Genomic DNA, 23,138 nt, shown 5'->3' on the forward strand with positions numbered 1-23,138 from the left:
TTATTTATTTTAACACCCTAGGCAAGTCCATAAAATCTAAACAGTTATCTCGGCTTTTAGACTTTTTGAATTAGTACCCGTTTAATGTTAAAACGATACAGAATTCATGTGTTTCTTTTCACTACGGAAACTTCGTTTTCATTTAACCCTTCGGGTAAGTTGTCATCTCAGATGCGTTCTGTATTTTCATTAAACCGCCCGGGCGCGATATGGCCGAATGTCCTTAGCCATTTGCCCATCGTGGGAAAAAATAGTACATCTTTCGCAGACCACTTAATAATTCGAGGTACTGTGTTACGCGATAAGGCCGGTTTCTTATATTTTACAGACATTCCCTTGCTCTGGTAAATTCAAAAAGCACAATGTTTGGTATACTTTAATTATAAGGTTTCAAAATTGGCTCGCCTGCAAATGTGATGAATAAGAAGTTTTTTCGGAACTTTGATCAAGTTCAACTATACCATTCAAAGCTTGTCTGCCCTAGGGAACAAATATTTACATTGGCGGCTCCATACAAATGTTTGTTAAACTCCAACTTTGATAGCCTTTGATAGCCCCCCTCAAAAATAAAGTAACTTGTGTGTGGCATAGTTAAGATAGCATCAGAAGAAATAAAGTTACACGCAGAAAACTCTGGCGAGTGTGGGAATCAAGAATCAGCGCCGACAAGTGAAATAATATATGTTCTGTATGGTAAAGTAATCGAACCATGCAGAAACTGAAAGTTGTTAGTGGGCAATAGTCCAAAACACCACCAAATAATGGTGAAATTGAAGAAAGCACAATTATTTCATTGTTGAAAAAAAATAACAGGAAAATAAAAGTTATTTACAAAACTTCTGGAGTTCTCCTGGGTTGGTTGTAGATGAATTGAACTTGCTGACGTTTCACTTTTCATCCTGTTAGCTTTTCAGTTTCAGTTCTGAAGAAGTCAACAGCAAATTCGATTCATCAACAACCATGGCACGAGGGATCCATAAGATTTGTAAATAGTATTACAGTAACCTCTGGAAGTTTCTTTGTAAAATATATTATCCTCCTACATAAAATGTAAAACGCTTAGGTGAAAAAATAAAAAATGTATTATCTGATAATTGATTAATAATAGATGAAATTTAATCTGACCTGCTTTAGTTAGTGCTTTCATAATTTATAAAATATGTACTCTGTATTAGGGGAAAGAGAACTTACTTTTTGGAAATAAAGAACATATGACCATCATGGTTTACGATTGTTTATTATATGAAATAAAATCTTTGACATAAGAAAGCTTTTTATTTTCAAGTAACGAAGTACCGTTCCTAACCGTCCGCCATCTACTGGTACTTCCCTTAACTAGTACCAGAATTCGACACGAGGGCGCGCCATCTATGGGGATATGGGGATTTTAATTCGCCTAATCAGTTCCGCGATCCAAGGTAGATGGCAGGACTAACGCAAATGCGCCATCACGGCGAGCGGGAGCTCGTTAAAACTAATTAATCCAATGATTTACCGAAAGATTGTGGAAGTGCTTCCTCCATAACCAATTAGTCACAGCAGTACTGCGGCACACGCGTGCCATCTTCGGAGACTATCTTCAACTAATTTGTTGGTTATGCTTTACGCGAGATGGCATAACTATCGCCAGTGCGGCATCTCTTGGTGTGGGTCAATACTAATAAGTTCCGTAACTGTACTAGAGAGGGCGTCGCAATCGGGAAAGTGTCATCATTAGTTTTAGCGTCTCACAATAGATGGCACTAGCACCGAATGCGGATCGTATTCTGTACCTTTTTAAAATATTTTAAAGGTCCTGTCATTCCGATTCAGCCGGATATTGTTGTCAAAAGCTGTTAAATGGAATAGCCCAATATATATATATATATATATATATATATATATATATATATATATATATATATATATATACATATATATAAATCGAATATTGTTTAAAATAGTTTTAGGTAACCCAAAGAGTTATGAGATAGGGAAGCTCCTATTAGTGGCAATGTTAAAAAGCGTGAGAGTTTCAACGCCTCTAGTGATTGTGTTCAGTCATGAAAATGGAAAACGCGTGGGGCGTACGGTTGAATTCAATTTAAAGTTTGAAAGGTAAAAAAATGTCGAATCTAATCTATATTTTTTAATTTCTTGAAAGTAATTAAATCTTCAAGTGCGCAATCTTCGTGATTTCATTACTACTTGCCCCTTGTCTATTTTGCCGTACTTAAATCCCATGTTACAAACACTGTGTAGAGTAGCACGGATTATATTTATCTTGGTTTTATCTTTTTCTGGCTTTATTTTCAGTTTATCGAAGGTAGCAACAAGTTCGCTTTGATAAAGACAATATATTTTACTTCTTATTAGGTTCCGATCGCTATTGCCCTATAGGGTGAGTTTGAAAATCACTAGGTTTGTTCCTTTTCTTCAATTCTTCGCTAATAATAATATCCCTTATCAACGATATTGACCTTTTTGTAAGTAGAGAGCTTACTCTATGGATAAAAGTTTAACATCAAGCTACCAACGATTTCGACGTTACATTGTTCTATTCTCGTGAAATAACTTTTTCGAAGCGCACAGTAAAACACTGAAACAAATGGTCAACATTCAAGAAATAAATCAGAAAGAAAGCCCACTCCTGCCTTGTCACTCAAGTAAGAATAATTTTTTTGTTAATGATGAACGTTGAGACAGGCTATAACTACAGTTTAGAGATGGAGATGGCATATTCCATACGAATCACGCTGTATATCTGATGTTTCGATTATTATGTCAGAAATTTCGGATTGTTTTTTTTTTTGAAATTCTGACTCGTTTCTCAGGATTTCTGACTTAAGTCCTTAAAGATTTGCCTAATTAAACACCAATATTCTATTATTGGTGGCCCCAGACTAACCAAACTGTCATTTTCTTTATTTCGTTTGGTTACGGGCGCGCTCTCACTCAACTAATTATCCAGCTAATTTCAATGGAGTTTCAATTATCCGATCGTTCGTGCAACTTAAACAAAAACAATTACGAAGAATTTCGTCGGGTTAAATTTCATCGTGCGTCATCAACCACGCGGCGCGGCAGCGTATTGCCGTTTACTGTCGTAAAAATAATAAACTGGTGCGTTACAAATGTGCGGTCTCAAAAGTCTATTTATGGAAATGCAGACTTTATCTCCAGGGGGGCCGAATTTGTTCGTTATCTAACCGACGGGAGTTTTTCCCGTAAGTTTTTTAAACAAATCGCGCCGAATGTATACGAACAAAAGCCCTGCCAATCTATCGCTTTATGCGGCGGATAATTTCTTTTTTAATAGATAAGAGATAACGCATTTTATCGCAAACGGAGTCGCGTTATCACGTTTTACGTTTTATATGGAAAAATGGCGTGGAGTGAAATTCGATCTCTCGTCCCGTACGGTTGTACCCGGGTACCGAATAATTGTTGCTTTTCCGTGATTGTTTTGCGGGTGGCGGCAGTTTGATAAACACTTCCGGCCCTCTTTTAAAGTGAGTTCTCCCGCAGTACCGATGCTGCTCTATTATTCTCGTTTTCTCTAATTATGCGTGCGAGTCGCTTATACGCGTGTGTTGTCGCTTTATGTTTTTTCGCGATCGCGAACGGCGGAACCGCCACGGAGATCGGTAAGTTGACGTCCTTAAGGAATACGTGAGTCCCGCGGTTTATTTTTACCCGTAAACGAATGACTAATCCATTTCGAGTGTTTTCGACAATGCGAGATAAAATCGCGAACCCGCAGATAAGCGCAACTAACCAAAGCGTGGAATGGACATCTCCCGATGAAAATATCCGAACAAACCAAAATATCTGAGAAAATTAACCGGAAACTAAATGCAAATAAAATAAAATAAAATCTTTATATCGGATTCTGGAAAAAATGTGCTAACTGTGATTTTTCATGTCTTTTATCTCTCTATTCTTTTTTGTTGCAATAAATGAATTAGTTGCCTCATAAATTCTTATTTCTATAACCAAATAAAAAAGCTACACTTTTTTTATTAATGTTTTAGGTTAATGCTGAATTCCGGTTCAATAACTTTTGTCTTTAAAATTTAACGAATTTTTGAATTTCACTTTAAATGACTCGAGCGTCATCTACGTTGAGATATATGAAACGCTAGTGAATCAGTACTTCATCTAAGTACTGTTTACAAACATGGAGTTGATAAACTGAGATTTTTTATGTTTTGATATAATTTGTCATTCGGAGAGAACATGCGATATATCAGCTAGATGTATGATGTCCATTTTCAACATTTATCTCTCTATTCTTTTATTTGTCGCAATAAATGACCTCATTAATTCTTATTTCTATGATCAAAATAAAAAAATTGACACATCTACCTTGAGATATATGAAACGTCTAGTGAATCAGTACGTCGTCTGAGTACTGTTTACAAACATGGAGTTGACGAACTGAGATTTTTTTGTCTTGATATAATTTGTCATTCGGAGAGAACCTACGATATATCAGCTAGATGTATCATGCCCATTTTCAACATTTATCTCTCTATTCTTTTTTTTGCCGCAATAAATGACCTCATAAATTCTTATTTCTATGATCAAAATAAAAAAGCTACACTTTTTTTGATTAATGTTTTAGGTTAATTTCACTTTATATGACTCGAGCGCCATCTACCTTGAGTACATCATCTGCGTACTGTTTACAAACATGGAGTTGATGATTGAATTGATGAATGAATTTTTTTTCATTTAAAGCTCAGTCACTAAGTGTACTTTCAGTATCACTTTCTGCATCCAAAGAAATTATTATGGGCTCTATTTCATTAAAAATGATTTTGTTATACCAGTCTAATCTTTTTTTATTGGTATATCCACATAGTTTTTCTGAGTGTAACTTGTAATAGAACTTCATTCCACTTAGCTAAAACATTTTTATCAATACAACGATCTCCCCGATATCATATATGTATATATATTTCTTTCCTTTGCTTTCCTTTTCTAAAAAAATTGTATGATACGGAGCATTATCCATAATTATAACTGATGGCTCTTGCAATTTACCAAGTAATTTTTCTTTTAACGAGCTAATAATAAATATCTCGCCATTCATATCGCCATGGTCTCGCTATCAACAAATTTTCTTACACACAGACAATAGGGAACAGAGAACAGAAAAATTAAAAAAAAAACGTGTACCGACAGAAAACAAATGTTTTTTTTTTGAGGAATTGAATTTTTTAGTTAAGTGTTTTCGGATCCGGAATTTGCATTAAATTGTCGTTTATTTTAGTTCCGCCAGCACCAGAATGCAAGACCGTCCGAAGTGACACGACAACAACCGACGTTTCGTGCGTGTTGGAGGTATCATCAGGCTATCCTCAGGTCCTGGAAATCAATTGCACCTATCCGGGCAACACGACGGATATTTCGGGATGGCAAGAAATACCCGACAGTGCAACCAATAACGTAACTATCACCCTGCGAAATTTAACAGAATTCAAAATTTACACCTGCGAGGCCTGCGTCTCCAACGCGGTGGGTGACAGGAGCGACATTTTTTATTTTAATTTCACCTCGGGAGGTAAATGAAAATAAAAATGGCCCGTATGAATATCGCATTAAAATTTGTCCGCTTTTGCAGGGAATACGACAAACTGCACGAGTAAGTTACAATTAGAATTTCGTTATGTATTATTTTTATTTCAACCAATACAGGGGAAAAGTTTTTACCAATCTCTGGCGGTGACAGTGAGCAATATGGATATTTGTTGAAATAACTTCGCTTCTGGCTAAGATAATTATTATTAATTGGCTAAAAATAATTGAACAAAAAGTGGCGGGAAGTATCCGAACTTTTTCGGAAATAAAAGTCAACCGCTTCAGAATTGCTGAACCCATTTTGTCAAACCTGAGTTGTTGAAAGAACGCTGCCTTGAATAAATTGATTTAGATTGCTTGTAGACTGCGTTTTGCCACAAATCCAATTATAGCATTATTATGTCAAACCGTCTTGACGCATTTGTTAAATATTAGAGTTTTACTTTTGTAGCTAATTATTACAGTGCCAAAAAAACGTTTTTAATTATTAACTTATTAAATTTATACTGAAAATATAAAATTTATTTCATCTCGTAAAGTAGGCAATAATAATACTGCCTAGAATCATGTAAGATGTTCAAATCGAAAGCTATCTGCTTCAATGCATATGACATGTAGAACCAAATTCAACCAGAGTACATTTATAAAAACCAATCCAGTGGATTTATATCTGGACTTCAGGCAGACCGTCGTATAGGTCCACGATTTCCTAACTACTTATTTGGAAATTATGTGAAGAAATGTTTTAAATTCGGCAGTTTTGGTTAGTTAGGTGTTATCTGTGTTTTTTTGCAAATAATTAATCGTCACTTGTTTGAGAATTTGTCTTTTTTTGTGATTTAAGCATTACACCCTTATCTTCGACATGCTGTATACATATTACATAAAATTTTACAAAATATGTCTGAACACTGATGGAAATCAGGTTGAGCAGGTTTCTTATGTTTAAAATATTTTGTATTTTTTTCTGCTAATATATAAGGTGCCGGCAAAAAATCTATATAGTTTTACTACGCAGTGTTAATACATGAATTTTATACCGGATGGTTAAATATCTAGTTCGACTCATGCCACGAAGACTATTAGAAATTCATTATTTCTAGTTTTGAGGAAAATAAGTTTAAAACATTTGCTTCATGATTATCCATTAATATTTTTCTATTAGGCAAAATATCGTAATTTTGTTTTTCTGAGTTTTCTAGGTTTAGTTCGTCCTTAATAAAGAACCACAAATAATTTGTTTTTTTCGTAACTTTACTATACATACGATCCCTATGTCTTAGTTATATTGGTACCATTTTTATATAAACTTCCGATTTTAATTAATTCATTAGTTTAAAGTAGGTTTTTTTTTCAAAAAACTTCCACAGGCTGCTGTAATATCTTTTACATAACTTATGGATTCCTTTGAATCTATTCTTCTTTATATTTCTTTCAACAACTTACATTTAATGAGAAATATATTTCAAGTAAATATAAATATAAAAAGTAAAATAAAAACCATTTGAGACACTTTATTTGAACAATAAAAAATAAGGCAGTTTTAGAAACAAGAAACTATGTCAAATAAGTCCCCATACACGTTAATAAATTACTATTCAAAACCGCAGGTACATCCGTTAATTATTAATATTTTATTAAGTCAGCTTGTATCAAATTTTGCTTAAACAAATGAGTTATGCTTGTTTATTTTTCACGCGACTTTTAAGTCAGTGGTTTTGAGCGCTAAAAATTACGAAATTTCAATTGCGCTTCGAAAAATCGTAGTAAATTTATGGAAAGAGAAAAAATCCTTTAGAAATATTGGTAAAATAATTAAAAAATCACATTCGACTGTACAGTATGTAATCAATCAATACAAATCCACCGTGGATCTTATAAAGTGCGGCCACGCTCGGGTCGATCCAGGAAGTTAACTGAACGAGAAGAGTCTTCTGTTGGAGAGGAAATCAGGGAAGAGTTCTCAACGGCCGCATTGCCAGAAGGAAGAACCATTAATTTCATTTATCATAAGAAATAATAGTGTACGGAGAATTATTTGACATAGTTTCTTGCTTCTAAAAATGATTTTTATTCTCACTCTTAATGAGATTGTCCAAGTTTATTTCTCATTAAATATAGGTGAAAGAAGAAACAAAAGAAAACTGAAAAAATATTTTTTGACTTTTTTGACCGACTGTATTCTTTTTATGGAGTGCGTGGTGTTCCACTCAAACTTTTTAAGTCCTAGATAACAGTTTGTGAGCGTAAAGAACAATAAGTCTGATTTGGCTTGCGTTGAGTTTGGAGTACCCCAGGGCTCCGTTCTGGGACCCCTCCTTTTTATTATATACATAAATGATATTTGCCAGTACATGATACCTGATACTGAGTTTGTGCTGTTTGCTGACGACACATCACTGCCCTGAATAATATTGAAACATATACTTTATCTAAGGCCAAAGCATGGTTTTCAGCAACTTAATAAAGCTAAAACGAAGAATTTATTAGTGTCTAGTAGCAGTAGGTTGATATGTGGCCAGGGATGCAAGATTCATGATGCATGATTCTTTCAAATATTGTGCTATATAAATTTATTTTTCATTTGTTGTCCTGTTATTGTGAAGTTATATACATTGTATATCTAGAGTTAGTATATTATGACGTTATATACAATTTTATGTTAGTATATACTTACATATATTCAATTAAAAAAAAATCAATAAACCATCTATCTATCTATCTTTCAACAATAATTTGACATACTCCGACCAGAACAGAAGCCCGAATGCGACATCAAATCAACAAACTGGAGCTCAGCTAGCATTACTTGCAACGTAGAAAGTCAAGAGGAATGCCCTTCGTGGGAAACGTTAGGTCTCATTTGTTCTCCCGACTATAACGAAACGAGGGAAGAGCTGATGCGCTACAATTCATCGGTTGACGTGTATTTGACAGATCTAGATGTATTTCAGAACTACACATGCCAGATATTCCTAAACGGCTCGGCTGGTGTATCAGAAAGTACCTACCTTAATTTTACTACAATAGGAGGTGAGTCGTTTTATACCATGACCAGAAATATAGTGCTTTTACAAGCGAAACCCGTGATTAACTTTGCTCTTGTTTATTACTCAAGCCCCTTATAGAACACTTATAGAATCTTGTTCGCCGAGCAATTCTTGAAACATGTACATAAAAAACTAGTACAAAGTAACAATTTATACTATCATTATTAATATAGAAAATATTAAATATAATAATAATAAAATATCGGTCCGTATCGCTACTGTTATCACCTATTTCAATGATCAACTGCGCCACTAATAATAATAATTTTATTCACGTATTGATATGCAATGAAAAGGACACGGTTCGGACGAACAAAATAAGATATTTCGTGTCTCCGTTTTTAAACCTATCTTAAGAAGAAGGTAGCAGCGCAAGGCAGGAAAAATATACATAAAAAATAAATAACTAAATACCTAGTACGATCTGTGCAAATAGAGGGACTTACACTTTGGAAATAATTACTTAAATATTTAATGATAATAATATTTCACGCAGGTGTGTGGAAAAGGTATTGTTTAGCAATTTAAGAGACTGATCCAATGCGTTATATGTTTTAGCCATGCCATATGTAAAGGATCTTTCAAAAATTCCAGAGGTGTGACGTGGAGGGGTGAGCAGGCCTTTAAATCTTAAATTGAAATTGTGAATGTCCGTGCGAAAGCTGATTTTTTTGAAAAAATAGCGTGGAGACTTCAATCTTATAATTTTGTGATTTTTCATATTAAGCCATCGGACTTCCTTCAGTTTATGATTAACAGGTCTGCCGCGTTTAACCCCAAAAATGAATCTTACACAGTACTTCGGGATTTTTTGAATCCGTTCTGAGGCAGCAGCTGTCAGACATGAACCATAGACGACATCACAGTGGTTAAAACTATCGAATCACACAGGACCTTTTTTAATAATCGATTTAAAATATTTTTAGAACCATATAAGCGTTTTAAGTGAGCAATGGATTTTTTAATACATTGTATAATCTGACCATTAAATCTTAGCTTACTGTCGAGCATAAGCTCAAGGTTTTTTGTCTCCGTTTTCAGAGGAATGCACACATTCGATATTTTTATTTCAACTAGTTGCGATAATCGATCAACATCCACGGGTCTTCCAAAGAACATTGCTATAGATTTTTTTGGATTTAAATGGAGTAAATGTTCTGTTAATGATTTCTAGATCATTATTTATGATTTGACAGCTGTCCAAAATTTTATCTCACGAAAATGAGTAATAAATTTACGTATTATCTGCATACATTTGGGTTTTGCAATGCTGTATAAAACTAGGAAACGGGGACAGTATAAAATTGACCCCAGAATAAAGCCTTGAGGCACCCCAGATATTATAGCACGGCAGTCCGATTGCTGTCCATTTAGAACCACTTTTTATGTACGACCTTGTAAGTAGTTCCCCATAAATTTGACAGCACTCTCATCAAACCCTATGTATTTTAGAATAGTTAGCAAAGTATTGTGATTCAAGGTCTCAAACGCCTTAGAGTAATCTAACATGACCAAGATGGTATATTTGGCTTCGTCAATCGTTCTCGATAAATATTTTCTTCTTTTATTACTCGTTTTTTACAGTTAGACCAGCTTTTTACTGTTATGTTAGCTACCTGTTGCCGAATTACGTTTATGGTACCATTGGTGCAGTATTATTTCTTCTTATATGCGCTTTCAACTCAAATCAAATCATCTCAATCGGGTTAAATCTACAATGATACGGGAGTAATCTCAATATTTCATGTCCGTTTTGTTGTACTATCGAACCTTGAATATAATCCATAGTCTTAAAAAGACTGTTGTGGTTTACAAATCGAAGAACTATACAGAAGATACAAAAATACAAGAAGAAGAATGTTGTTAATTTATAGGCACACAAGAAAAAAATTTATTACCCTTTGAACTATCCAATGAAAACAGCCTCGTAGGGAAAAGCTTGAGAATCAGTTTGTTTTTACTGAAAGGATCACATTCAAATATGTTCTGTTCATAGGTATAAGAAAGTGACCAACTGCTTTTGAATGGGATTATCCAAGGGTGATCATTAACATACAATGCAACAAGATTATTACCTAAAGTTGCGGAATTTAAATTCAGGTAAAATTGGGATCCGTAATAGAAAATAATTTTATACCGACCAGTGTTTAATATTCTTTGGTTTGGTATACTACTTAGTTTAAGTTTATTATCAATCGTTCTTATTTCGTGTGTAACACAGCGTGTGTTGAATCGTGTGCGAATTATGCAAAATATGTGCAAGTCTCAGTCTCAGGAGATGCTCCCGCCCAAATGTAGAAAACACTATTCTATTGAGACTAAGGAAATTATAAACAATGTTTATTTGACTCTCATTGAACGTGGTGAAAGCAAGCAAGCATCTTTTGAAGAAACGGCCACATTGACGAAAATTCCAACATCAATTGTATGGAAAATTGTGAATAATCAGGAGCAAAGCGTGCCTACATTAGATATCTTAATTAGGAGGCTTAAAAAAGATGAAAGTGGTCCTAAATGTGGCAGAACTACCTTATGGAGGTGTATTCAACACATGGGTATCAGATTTAAAAAAATTGACAAAAGACAAGTTTTAACGGAATCTTTTAAAATTCGGAAATGGCGACTGGAATATCTAGAAAAAAATAGAATTTGCAGAGAACAACAAAGGCCAATTATTTACTTGGATGAATTCTGGTTCGACACTTATGATACCCCGCAAAAGGGTTGTGTTGACTCAACTCATAAGTGTAAAACAAACGCGACATCAAAAAGAGGTAAAAGAATAACTATTTTGCATGCCGGCTCTAAAGATGGTTGGATTCCAAATGGACTTTCTCTGTCTGCGAAAAATATTAAGATAAAAGAAAAAAATTTTAAGTAATTTAAGTAGGTAATAAAAATAATTTGTAATTTTATTTTAGATTTAAACATAAATACATACATAAATAAATAAATATTGTTTAGTATATTTCCTAACAAAACCCCAAACAATTAAATTCTAAGCAAAGTACGGACCTGTTCGGCCATTCATTCTTACAGCTTGCACGGGTCTTTTCTTAATTCGTATCAGTTAGTCACTTTCTTATATCTATGAACCGACCTCCGTCATATAGACCAGTGGTGCGCAACCTATCTTCATTTGCGACCCCCATTTTTTTTAAACAATTTGTCGCGACCCCTGAGTAGACAGTAGAGGTTCTTTTTAATCGTCAACGTAGTTAAAATGAATTCCTTTTATTAGAGGCTTTTACACAACACATAATTTTGTGAAACAATGGTTTTATTTATGCATATGAGTACAAATATTTATTTAACAAAAAAATACATTTACATTTACACATAGGAATTCAATGTGAGGTTTGCGCTTGCAAAGAACTCATGATCGCTTCCATGTTCGCAAGTCATCCTCTGGATCTAATCGAGATCGATATTTTGTTTTAATGGCAACTAAGCCGGATTCATATGAGTAGGTCGATGCGAATTGAATCCAAATATTGATTGCTCTTCTTTTCAAATCGGCATATTTTTTTTCACATGATAATCAAAATTTTTGGCAAGTCAGAGACCTAAACTGAATACGCAGAGTTTCGTCACTTGAAATATCAATTAACTGGTCTTTTTCATTTAAAGGGATATTGGAATTAATAATATCAAACGAAAATGGATCACGGATCCAACCTAATTCTTTAACTGAAAATCTGTCGAACCTTTTTGTAAAGTTTTCTCCCAATTTTATCAAATGATGTGAAATGATGTTTTTAAATAACATGAAATCTATATTATTTACATTAGTAAATTCCGAGAAGCACGGAAAAATGTCTGTGTTGTTTTTGTTTAATTCTTCTTCCCATAGTATCAGCTTATTCCTAAAAGCGTCAGTTTTACTGCACTCTGCAAACTCTAATTCAAATCGTTAAGTTTTTCGAAAATGTCAACCATGTAACTGGGTTTTCCAAGACAATCTTCATTAATGAATGAATGTGCCAATATACGTTCGTTTCTCAAATCAAAAATACGACGCAATATTTTGACGCAAGATAGCCATCTGACTTCAGTATGTAGTAATAACGTCTCATACTCAGAACCCATCTCATTAGAGTATTGAAAAGAGACGACTGTTTGGGCTGTTGCCTTTAATGTAATTAATTACAATAACAACATCCTGTAATACTTTGTACAATTCTTCATCGATGTCTTTTACAACTAGAGCTTGTCTATATAATCATGCAATGGTGCAGATGCAGGCAAGATCATTTTCCTCGAAATATCTGTTAATAACTTCAAATACTTTCTCTCCCAGTTGTTCTTCCTTCTAACCTTTTACAATAAAAAAAAAATCTTCTGATATGTATTCTTTAAAAACGTATCTCACATAAACAATTAATTGAGACATTTTAGTAATGTCTGTAGTTTCGTTGTGGAGCAAACACAGGAGAGTATTGTATTTGATTTAGCGGAACTGATTCTATATTACATGATGTGGCTGAAATTCGCCAAGAAACGGTATCTTTTGATTTTGGTATTGTTTTTAAATCGTTATCATATTTTTCTCCATGCATAATTGATGTCACTTTAATTGCTGAAGGAAGAATGGGGGATTCTCCAATGGTATGTGGTTTTAATTTTTTTCCTATTAAATATGAAACTTCTAAGGATGCCCGTAGAGCCTTTCCAGAAATTGATGTACATATTTAAATTTGTACAAATAACAGCGTTGTCGAATGATATTTTTTGAAACATCTCGCGTGCCCTGTATAATTGACGTAACCTGAAACTCTCTCTCTCTCGACACACTTTACGATACTATTCAAATCAAATTATCGCAACTTTAGCAGTTTTTCATTTGTCGCCAATAATTTACCCACAAAAACGGAAATTTTAAGGAACTTTTCGATTTTCTGCAAATAATCGACACACCCTGTATATATTTCAAACAATGTTCGAACTAGGGGTGGTAGCCCTGGATCTCCCACGTTTCCTGGTGTATGATTTTTTCCAATAGAGAATCAAAAATATACTTAATTTCTGAAATCATGCGGTACGCCGTAATAATCAATGACGTCATCGCATCTCGATTAGATTTTTTCAAATATCTCGAACAGCGTATGTGATAGACGAAACCCGTAAATACAAAAATTTTAGCTCTCGATGTGGCTTATTACACTGTTTAAACCAATTGGTCATATTTTTCACGAATTTTAAGTTACGGCTAATAATTTAATAGCGCAAAGAACGATTTTCATGGACTTTTAGATTTTTGTCCATAATTGAAAAACCCGTTATACAATCGAAAAAATGTCCGAGATAAAAGTCATAGCGCTGGATCTCCCGCATTTCCCGGTTCTAAAATTTTGCCGATCGGTTGAATAGTTTTTGAGAAAATCATATTTTTCTGGAAGCCAAAATATTCAAAGAAAATTAAAAAAAAAAATAAAAAATATTTGGTGATACTTGATTACGCTCAAATTCTACTGTTCACATGTGGGTACGACCTTTTACTTCCCTGCGAAATTTAAAATCGATAGCTACATATTTGGGTCACTCATGACGTTTTTCAATATAGCACGGAATATCCCGCACACCCTGTACAGTATGTGAAAACTTTAAATACAAAAGTTTTGGCTGTTCACACGGGCTATATAGTCATGTAAAAAAAACTGGTAACCGAATCACAGCTTTCTTGTTGTGATCAATTATCATTACAAAGGGAGACCAATTTTCAGTTTTTTTGCAAATTACCGACGCACCCTGTACGTTTTTAAAAAATCATCAAGAATAAAGGTTTTTGGTCCGGATCTTGCGCGTCATTTGGTTAAAGAATTTTTTCGAACTTATATACCGTTACGGAGCTAAACTGTATATATGTGTGTCAAATTTCAAGTGGATAGCTTCAAATTTCGGAAACTTATCACAAATCTAAAAAAATGGAAGCCGTGGTTTGAGCAGACCCATTTTTTACTGGCTTATGTAGCTCGTGCACGGTTTAAAACGAGCCAAATTTGAAAGCCGTGTAGCTAACCGTTCAAAAGATATAGCCAATTAATGCCAGGTCTACAGAGAAACGGAGAACGGATAACGGAGAACAGAAAAAAAGTTTTCTGTGCCAATTCGACGTCATCGATTTTTTCAAAGTAACATGAGTCATTAAGATTACAGCACATCGGGTTTACGAGCGCGCTATATTTTTTATTGTCATATAAAGTTCTTTAAATTTGGCGACCCTGAAAATTTTTCTCGACCCATGGGTTGCGCACCACTGATATAGACGAACATATTGCGATTTAAATTAAACTCTTAAGAACGATACATATCACCTATGCTAAAATAAACGTTTCTACTTATTCGAAAATACCCCGCAGCATCAATGCTTAATCAAATTTAAAATGGTCCATTTACGTTTGAAATAAATATTTGAAGTTCTCATTCAAGACCTACTTAATGCAGAATAAACATCTGTTGGGATGTACTGTAAAATACTTAAAATGTCAAAGCAATAAATGCACTATATTTTTGGTCGTACAATAAATATATGATTTTGTGTCTGGCATATTCCAATTATTCCTTTCGATAGAGGTATATCCGCCTAGCGACGTAAAATTTATTTATTTGGACGACCACACCTACAACGTTACGTGGACCAACGTAGAGATTCCGATAAGACAAACATACTGGATTCGTATACAAGGTCTGGGCAAGTTGCGGAACAGCCATTTTATCGAGGAAAAGTGTGCGGCAGCTCTAGACCTGCAGCAGAGTTCCACCACGGTTGGCTATTTCGTTTTCAGTGACGCCCTCCCCGACTTTGGTTACAACGTGTCAATTTTTTCGGAGACCCCTGCCGGCAATGGACCGACCGTATCTACTATCCTTGAAACCAATGCAACAGGTATGAACATGTTACGAGTGATGACGAATACTTCATATAAACATAGGTCCAAAAATTTTTCAAGATACAGGGTGTTAAAATTTTCTACAAAAATTGTTTTTCCTTTTATAACTTTTATATCACTTTCGATATTTTTATCAACTTTGGTGAACATCTCTTAATTATTGAGAGGCGGTTTTTGACACAAAAGCTTTAATTTTATTTTTGCCAGTGGCGTCAGTACGGAGTTTGAACTGAATATTTTTATAGGAAAAAATGGCACGGCATTGCTTTTTCTAAAAACAAAAATTATGTTTAAAATCCGCATTCAATTTGGAGTAAATTTGGTGCATGAATTTGCTTTCGTACGACGCACGGTTTTCGTTTAAAAACAATTAAACCATTTAAATGTAATTTGCGATGATAATTTTTATATAAAGTCCGCTCTATTTGAAAGTTGGCACGTGTAATGCTATGACTAGTGCCCATAAAAAGAAATAATTTGTAATAATCTAGTGATTCTTGTTTCACGGTCATGTCTTTTTTATCTCCCGTACTTGTTTTGCGACGACACTTATGACTTCCAATTAGCATTCACACGATCCTTTTTAACTTTTTTTAATTATTAAAACTTGCTACTACATCATTGTTTTTAAATGTACTTTTTTTAATTAAACTAGCAATTTAATAGGACAATTTAAGAACCCAACTGCAATTTAATCGACAATTTACTAGTCAAAAAATCCTAAAGTGGCAAAGTGTACAGTTTTTTAAACACCCTAACATACGTTTTACCATTGAGTTGAAAACTAATAATAACCTTCCATTCTTAGATATTCTTATCAATAAAAAATCAGACCTAACATCGGGTCATTGTGTTTACAGAAAACCTACGCACATAGACCGATACCTTAATGCATGATTACATCACCATCCGGCCCAAAAATCATCGGTTATCAATCTCTTGTTTACAGAGCCGTAAAACTATCTCAGTCCAAGTAACTGAACCCAGAATTAAAACACCTTACCTCTGCTCTTCTCTCTAATAATTTCCACATTAAAGATATTAAGCGTTCCATCAAAAAATACACTTCACTGCACCACTATAGCAATGAGGCCGAAAGTCACTGACCAAATATCAAAAGTTCTAACGGAGTATAACGTCAAAACCAGATTTACCACTTGTCCAAAAATCTCTCAATATCTTCGGTCCGTTAAAGACAAAATTCCATTTGAGATGGCCGGAGTTTACAGCATTCTATGCATATGCGGCAAAGAATACATTGGAGAGACCGGACGAAAAATATTAACTAGGCTCAAAGAACAGGAAAGAGCCTTACGACTAAGACAAATAAACTCATCAGCTGTTGCCAAACACACTCATGAAACCGGACATAAAATTTTATTAGATAAAACTAAAATTCTTGCACGTAATCAGTTCTTCTACCAACAAAATATCCGAGAGTCTATAGAAAGCTATAAACAACCGAACAATCTTAACCGCGACTCAGGTCTCTACCTGTCACCAATTTGGCGCCCCCCTCAAACAATACATAAACAACAAGCAACAAGCTCTGAAGAAACCAACAGGATGATTGGCGAAACGTCAGCAATTTCGAATCAGCAAAAACCGACACCGGAGGAATCCAGAAGTTTTGTAAAAATTGGAAGTTTCTTTGAAAAATATCCTCTATCTTGTCGACAGCCGCCCTGAATAAATGTACAGTCGCCATTTCCGTCCACTGTCTGATAATTTCCAGCCACCATGTTCGTCGTCGCCCCTGACCTCTTCGACCATCGATTTTGCCCTGCAATATTAGTTGGATAAATTGATATTCCTCATTACGCATCACATGCCTAAGATACGCCATCCTCCTCACTTTCACATTATGTATGACTTCGAGTTACTTTTGCATTCGCTGGATCACGGTATTGTTTTTGACATGGTAGGAGTATGATATCCTGAGCATGTGGCGATAGCACCACATTTCAAAGGCCTGGCATCCTTGTTCAGGCTGCAGCCCAAGTAAGTTGTTTTATCTAATGTTTTCAAGATCTGCTATGAGAACTGTATCGTCCACATACCTTAAATTATTGATGGTCTCTCCATTGATTCCTTCCTCTGTTTCACTAAGCGCTTGCCCAAACAGTATTTCGGAGTAAGCATTGGTGATAGTATGCATCCCTGGCATACTTCCCGATTAACTGTAAGTTCTAGGTTTCATTGTCTATACGCACAGTCGTCTGATGCAAATACAGATTAGTTTTCAGGGGCAAGTCTTTGCCGTCGATATAGTTTTTATCTACGCGTGTGCGTAGATTTTCTGTCATTCTGGGTAGAAGAGGAAAAAAACGAAATCGTACTCGTAAACAAAGTGTCATGTCTAACAGCTAATATCCTTTAAAAAAATCCGAACATCCTAAATCTAACATTCCAAAGCTTAAACGCATTGTTCTAAAATCTCTAAAATCTAATTCCGGCATTGTAGTTCTCAAAGCAGTGAAGGAAATGCTGCGATGGTCATGAACACAAGTGAATATCAGATTCACAAACTAGGATTACCCATTTGATCTATTGTCAGCACCATTGGATCTCCAACATATTATCTAGCTTCTATATTAAAACAGAGAAAATCGATAGTTTCTTACTTCCATTAAACCATTACATTAAATTCATAGGATATTCTGGTTTAGTTCCGATGCAGAATCCCTCTTTGAATTAAAAACTAAAAATAATCTCCCATTCTTAAATAATCTTATTAATAGAAAATCAGACCTAACATTGGGTCATCAACATCATTGATTCGTCAAAGACAAAATTCCGATTGAAACACCAGCCACATGCATTCCATGCATATGCGGCATAGAATAGAGCCTTAAGACGACGCTAGATATACACATATAGCTCAAAAAAACTTTATATTTTCAGCTTCTCAACCTCCGCAAAACGTGACGGTAACGCACGAAGAGTTCCTAGAGAGCCCAAATAACCTTACATTTAGAGCAACCATCTATTGGAGCACGCCCTGTAACACCAACGGACCTGCCTTGTATTTCGTAGTCTCTTTGGAAGGTGTTTATAGCGAGAATAGCGGCATAAAAGATCTACGAAGCTGCCAAAAAAATTATCAAAACGATACGAGAAACTATGCGTGTACGATAGATGTAGCAGCATCAACGTTCTATAACGGAAGCATAACACTAATTGGTGAAGATGAGCTTGTCGGTTTGCCGGCAAACTTAACATCGTTTCGATCACCAGATAATTGTAAGCAAATGTTCACGGTAAGTATAGTATGCCCAGCGATCTATCGAACTCATTAAAAATGCTACCGACAATGTTCAAGGGGTTAAATTGGGTTAGGTCATCTCCAGGTACCGTCAACGACAGAAGTACTAAATAATAATTAATCACAGGTGAAATTATCTGCATTAACCGGTAACTATCTTAGTAATTTTCTCGAACAATATTAACTATACAAAGATTACTGAACATGGGGATCCTTAAATCGATAAATAGATGGGATAGCAGTAGAGGTACTGAAGTCATTAGGATAGCCAGCAAAAAAGGTTATATGCAATATTAGCCTAAAATTGAAAATAGCCGAGTTACCAGGTCACTTCTCTTTTAGACTAAATGGCTATGAGCGGTTGCGAAAAAATACTCCATTTTTCTTTAATTATTTTCCTTATAAATTTCGACCAGCTTTTGGCCGGGATGCCGGGAAAAGACTTTTTTTTTGGAATATTTTGTGGACTGACGAATACAATTTTTCAAATTCTGGTACATCCATCCCCGAACTTCACAAGTTCGTTTCGGCTTTAACGTTTGGCACGGTATAACTGGTTTTCGCATTATTGGTCCATATTTTCATGATGGCACGCTGACTGGTGAGGGATATATTGCAATTATTACTCAAATTCTGAATGGTTTTCAAGATAAGCTCGATCTCATAAGCAAGCAGAATCTTCATTTCCCAAAAGATGGCGCACCAGCTCATAACTTCCGAGGCACACATCACTTTTTGACAACCATTTTCAACAATAAATAGATTGCTACAAGTGGACCTATCCCTTGGCCTCCTAGGTCACCAGATATAACGCCACTTGATTTCTACTTGTGGGTTTATTAAAAGGACGACATTTGGGAAATGCCAACACGTTGACGTTTTAAACGCTGCAATGAGAGAAAAATATACCAAGTAGATGGTAAAACAATCTTAAATGCTCAATATAGAAACGTGTTCAAAAATACATTATAGTACGAGGTGCTGTTTTTGAACACCTCTTAAAATAACTTTAATATTCTGTCTATTTTCTTATTTCCATGTTCCATTTAAAAAGAGTGCATTTACCTAATTTCTTCCTAAACCATACATTCGATTGTTTTTCTGTATTTACCATCGTAATCGAGGTGTTGTAACATTCTTCAATCTGGCCTCGAAAATGTCATTCCTCCAAGGGACGTTGGTGTATAAACTTTGCGCGTCAAAACTTGTCTGAAGAACATGTTTTTACGTTTTTTAAAATATCTACCAAATGCCCGGAGTTCTTTACAAATCAAGGAGTTTGTTTTACAAGATGTGGCGGGCAAATACCCGGTAAATAAATTTCGGTAAATACCCGAGTATATATTGGGTAGACCCGGATAGTTGGATAGTGCGTATGTGATAGACGAAAACCGTAAATACAAAAATTGTAGCCCTTGATACGGCCTATAACACTGTTTAAACGGATTAGCTATTGTTTGTACGAATTTTGATTTACCGTTAATAATTTACTCTATGAAAGAACAATTTTCAGGGTCTTCTAGATTTTTTTCCATAACTAAAACACATTGTTTATAATCTAAAAAATGCGTGAAACAAAGGTTATAGCGCCGGGTCTCCCACGTATTACGGATGTAAAATTTTTCCGATCGGATGAATGGTTTGGAGGAAAAGATGTTTTTCTGGATGCCAAAATAACTACAAAAAAAAATCAAAAATTAAAAAAAATACTTCGCGTTATTTTATTGCTCCCAATTTAAAGAGTCTAAATACGGGTCCAGACTTCTACTTCTCTCCTAAGTCTGAAATCGGTAGCTGCAAATTTGGAGTACTTATTATGTTTTTTAATATTGCACGGAATATCGCGAACACCCGGTACAATACTTAAAAACCGTAAATATAAAAGTTTAAGCTGTCTATATGGGCTATATCGTCATGTAAAAGAAACTGGCATCTAAAACACAGATTTGAAATTATTGGCAATTTTCAATAATAGAGAGACCCATTTTTCAGTGTTTTTTTTTATTTGCGGCGCACCCTGTATATTTTTGAAAAATTGTCAAGAATAAAAAGTTTATGGAGTCGTTTCCTCTGCGTCTTCTGGTTCAAGAATTTTTTCGGTCTTGTAAACCGTTTTTGAAAAATCGTCTTTTTGTAGTCCCTTGCACACGCGATTTTTTTTTAAATACTTCCCGATCCCCCAGCCCCCTCCATTTTCAATAGGTTCCGTCACGGTGCAAAGCTGCGTATATGTGCCAAATATGAAGTCGATCGCTTCAAATTTCGGACACTTATCGTGTTTCATAGCAAGGTCCAAAAACCAGTCGAAAATTGCGAAAAAAAGATGTATACCGGTGTCGGATCGGGGCCATTTCTTATAAGCTTATGTGCCTCGTGGTTTGTTAAAAAGGAGACAGAAAGAGGTAGTACAAAGTAACAATTTATTACGTTCTATTTCATTACATTTCTTCATAGGATCATTATTAATATACAAAATTTTAAATGTAATAATAATAATGAAGTATCAGTCACACACATTAATACTTGACGTTTGGAACTGAAAATCCATTTTATTCAAAAAAGTACGCAACGACTCTTTGGCACAGCTCATGTTTAAGTCTGTCAGTACTTTTTTATGCAGTTCTTCTAGGGTTAAAACACTATTCACTATATAAGCATCCTAGATTATACGCCTAATTAGAGCTGGGTCTTGTTCTTTAAAAACTCGCGAAGTATCAGATCTTCTCTCACTGTCCTCTTGGCTATTCAATTTGCAACAATTTTTCTTACAGTTGACTTCGGAACTTTGGTCATGTCACTTGTTTTTATTGCAGCTCCTACTTTCTCTTCTGAATTTCTTATAAAATTGTAAACATTCAAAATAATTTGTTTAGCATCCGAAAACAAATGGATCTGTTTTTTTTTTATTTGCTGAGGTAGTTCGTCTTCTAAATTGTCATTAGGTTCGACTACCATCTCCACTTCATCTTCAAATTCTGCGTTGTTTTCCATGTCTTCTTCTAACAAGGAAACATCTGCTTCATTCCATGGTCATCACATTTTAAACTGTTAAAGAACAGGAACCTTCAAAAAATGTTTAATTGTAACATTCTAATAAATATTTATCTGTATTCTTTTGACGCACCTTTATCGATCGCGAACATAATCTCTAGTCTTAAAAAAGACTGTCGTTGTTTACAAATCGAAGAACTATGTAGAAGATACAAAAATTCAAGAAGAAGAATGTTGTTAATCGACAGGCACACAAGACAAAAATGATTATTTTCAAACTTAACTCTATAATATAAGTAGAGTACAAGTACTTAGCGTTACCCTTTCAACTATCCAGTGAAAACAGCCTCGAGAATCAGGTACATAAATACGCAACTGACTGGAAGGATCATAGTCAAATACCTCCGTAATATATACGAACATATCGCAATTTACATTAAACTCTTAAGAACGATACTTATTGAACAAATTCGTTTTATATTAGATTTATATTGGCGTTATTGGGAACTGGGTTATTCGCTGTAAAATACTTAAAACGTGAAAGCAAATGCACAATATTTTTGGTCGTACAATAGATACTTAGCCCACCCACTCGGTTCTACCGGCAACGAATAAGAACAAGTACCGATAGATGACTGGTTCTACTATACTACAGTTTACTTCCCATATGGAAATTCGATACACGTTTTCAGATCCCGACAATCCGAAAATAATACAGGTAAATGTAACTTCGGACATGTTCACGTTGAGCTGGACGGAACCGACCAACAGACCTGGTAAAATCTGGAACTATTCGGTAAGCGTAGATTCGCTAGGCCCAGGCTACCCTCCCGTTCCCAACTGTAACTACTACAGTGGAACGAAAAATTACACTACCAAAGGAAATATATGGAATCATACGTACGACGGGGCGTATCCCTATTTTAACTACGTCGTCAGGGTTGAGGCAAATACCATAAGGGGGCGTGGTCCCCCCGCTTTGTACAATCTAACCACGGAAGGCTTAGGTAAGATAATTGAGTTATGAATTCGTCAACTTTGTACAGGGATTCCTTGTTTCGAAATCTATGAGTGGTCGGCATTCAGGTTATATTGGGAAGATGTTGGTTACGTTGTTTATTAACTTTTAAAACATTTTTCTGCGTAATATGTTTTAGAAAAAAAAAACTTTTTCTCAGGCAATATTCAAAATTTAAATTTTTTTCTTAAATTACGCGGTGTTGCGATGTTTCGCAAAATATTACCTCTCAATTTTTGTAAATCAAACACCTTGTGTATTTTTGATGATTTATTGACGATTTTGTTCAATTACGAGGCAACACTATCGCAGTTAATTAAATCTCTTGCGGGTCTAATATTTTTTTTACGAAACGTATT

At 34.9% G+C, this 23,138-nt stretch overlaps 1 protein-coding gene across 2 annotated transcripts in view; it reads left to right on the plus strand.

Annotated features, from left to right (window-relative positions):
- Nucleotides 1-3,251: 3,251 nt before the first annotated feature.
- The window catches only part of LOC132704450 (tyrosine-protein phosphatase 10D-like), a 46,384-nt gene continuing 26,497 nt past the window's right edge, over nt 3,252-23,138 (plus strand). Inside the window, exons 1-7 of one of the 2 annotated variants that reach the window (XM_060674455.1) lie at nt 3,252-3,626; nt 5,258-5,548; nt 5,609-5,629; nt 8,320-8,598; nt 15,187-15,501; nt 18,410-18,765; nt 22,480-22,768. In XM_060674455.1, coding sequence (XP_060530438.1) covers nt 3,545-3,626; nt 5,258-5,548; nt 5,609-5,629; nt 8,320-8,598; nt 15,187-15,501; nt 18,410-18,765; nt 22,480-22,768 — 1,633 coding nt within the window. In that variant the 5' untranslated portion in view covers nt 3,252-3,544. Of the gene's footprint in view, nt 3,627-5,257; nt 5,549-5,608; nt 5,630-8,319; nt 8,599-15,186; nt 15,502-18,409; nt 18,766-22,453; nt 22,769-23,138 lie in introns of both variants that reach the window. The other variant, XM_060674454.1, reaches the window with a different exon arrangement.

This window comes from Cylas formicarius, unplaced genomic scaffold (assembly GCF_029955315.1).
Source record: "Cylas formicarius isolate icCylForm1 unplaced genomic scaffold, icCylForm1.1 PGA_scaffold_7__23_contigs__length_41026272, whole genome shotgun sequence".
Classification (NCBI taxonomy): Eukaryota; Metazoa; Arthropoda; class Insecta; order Coleoptera; family Brentidae; genus Cylas; species Cylas formicarius.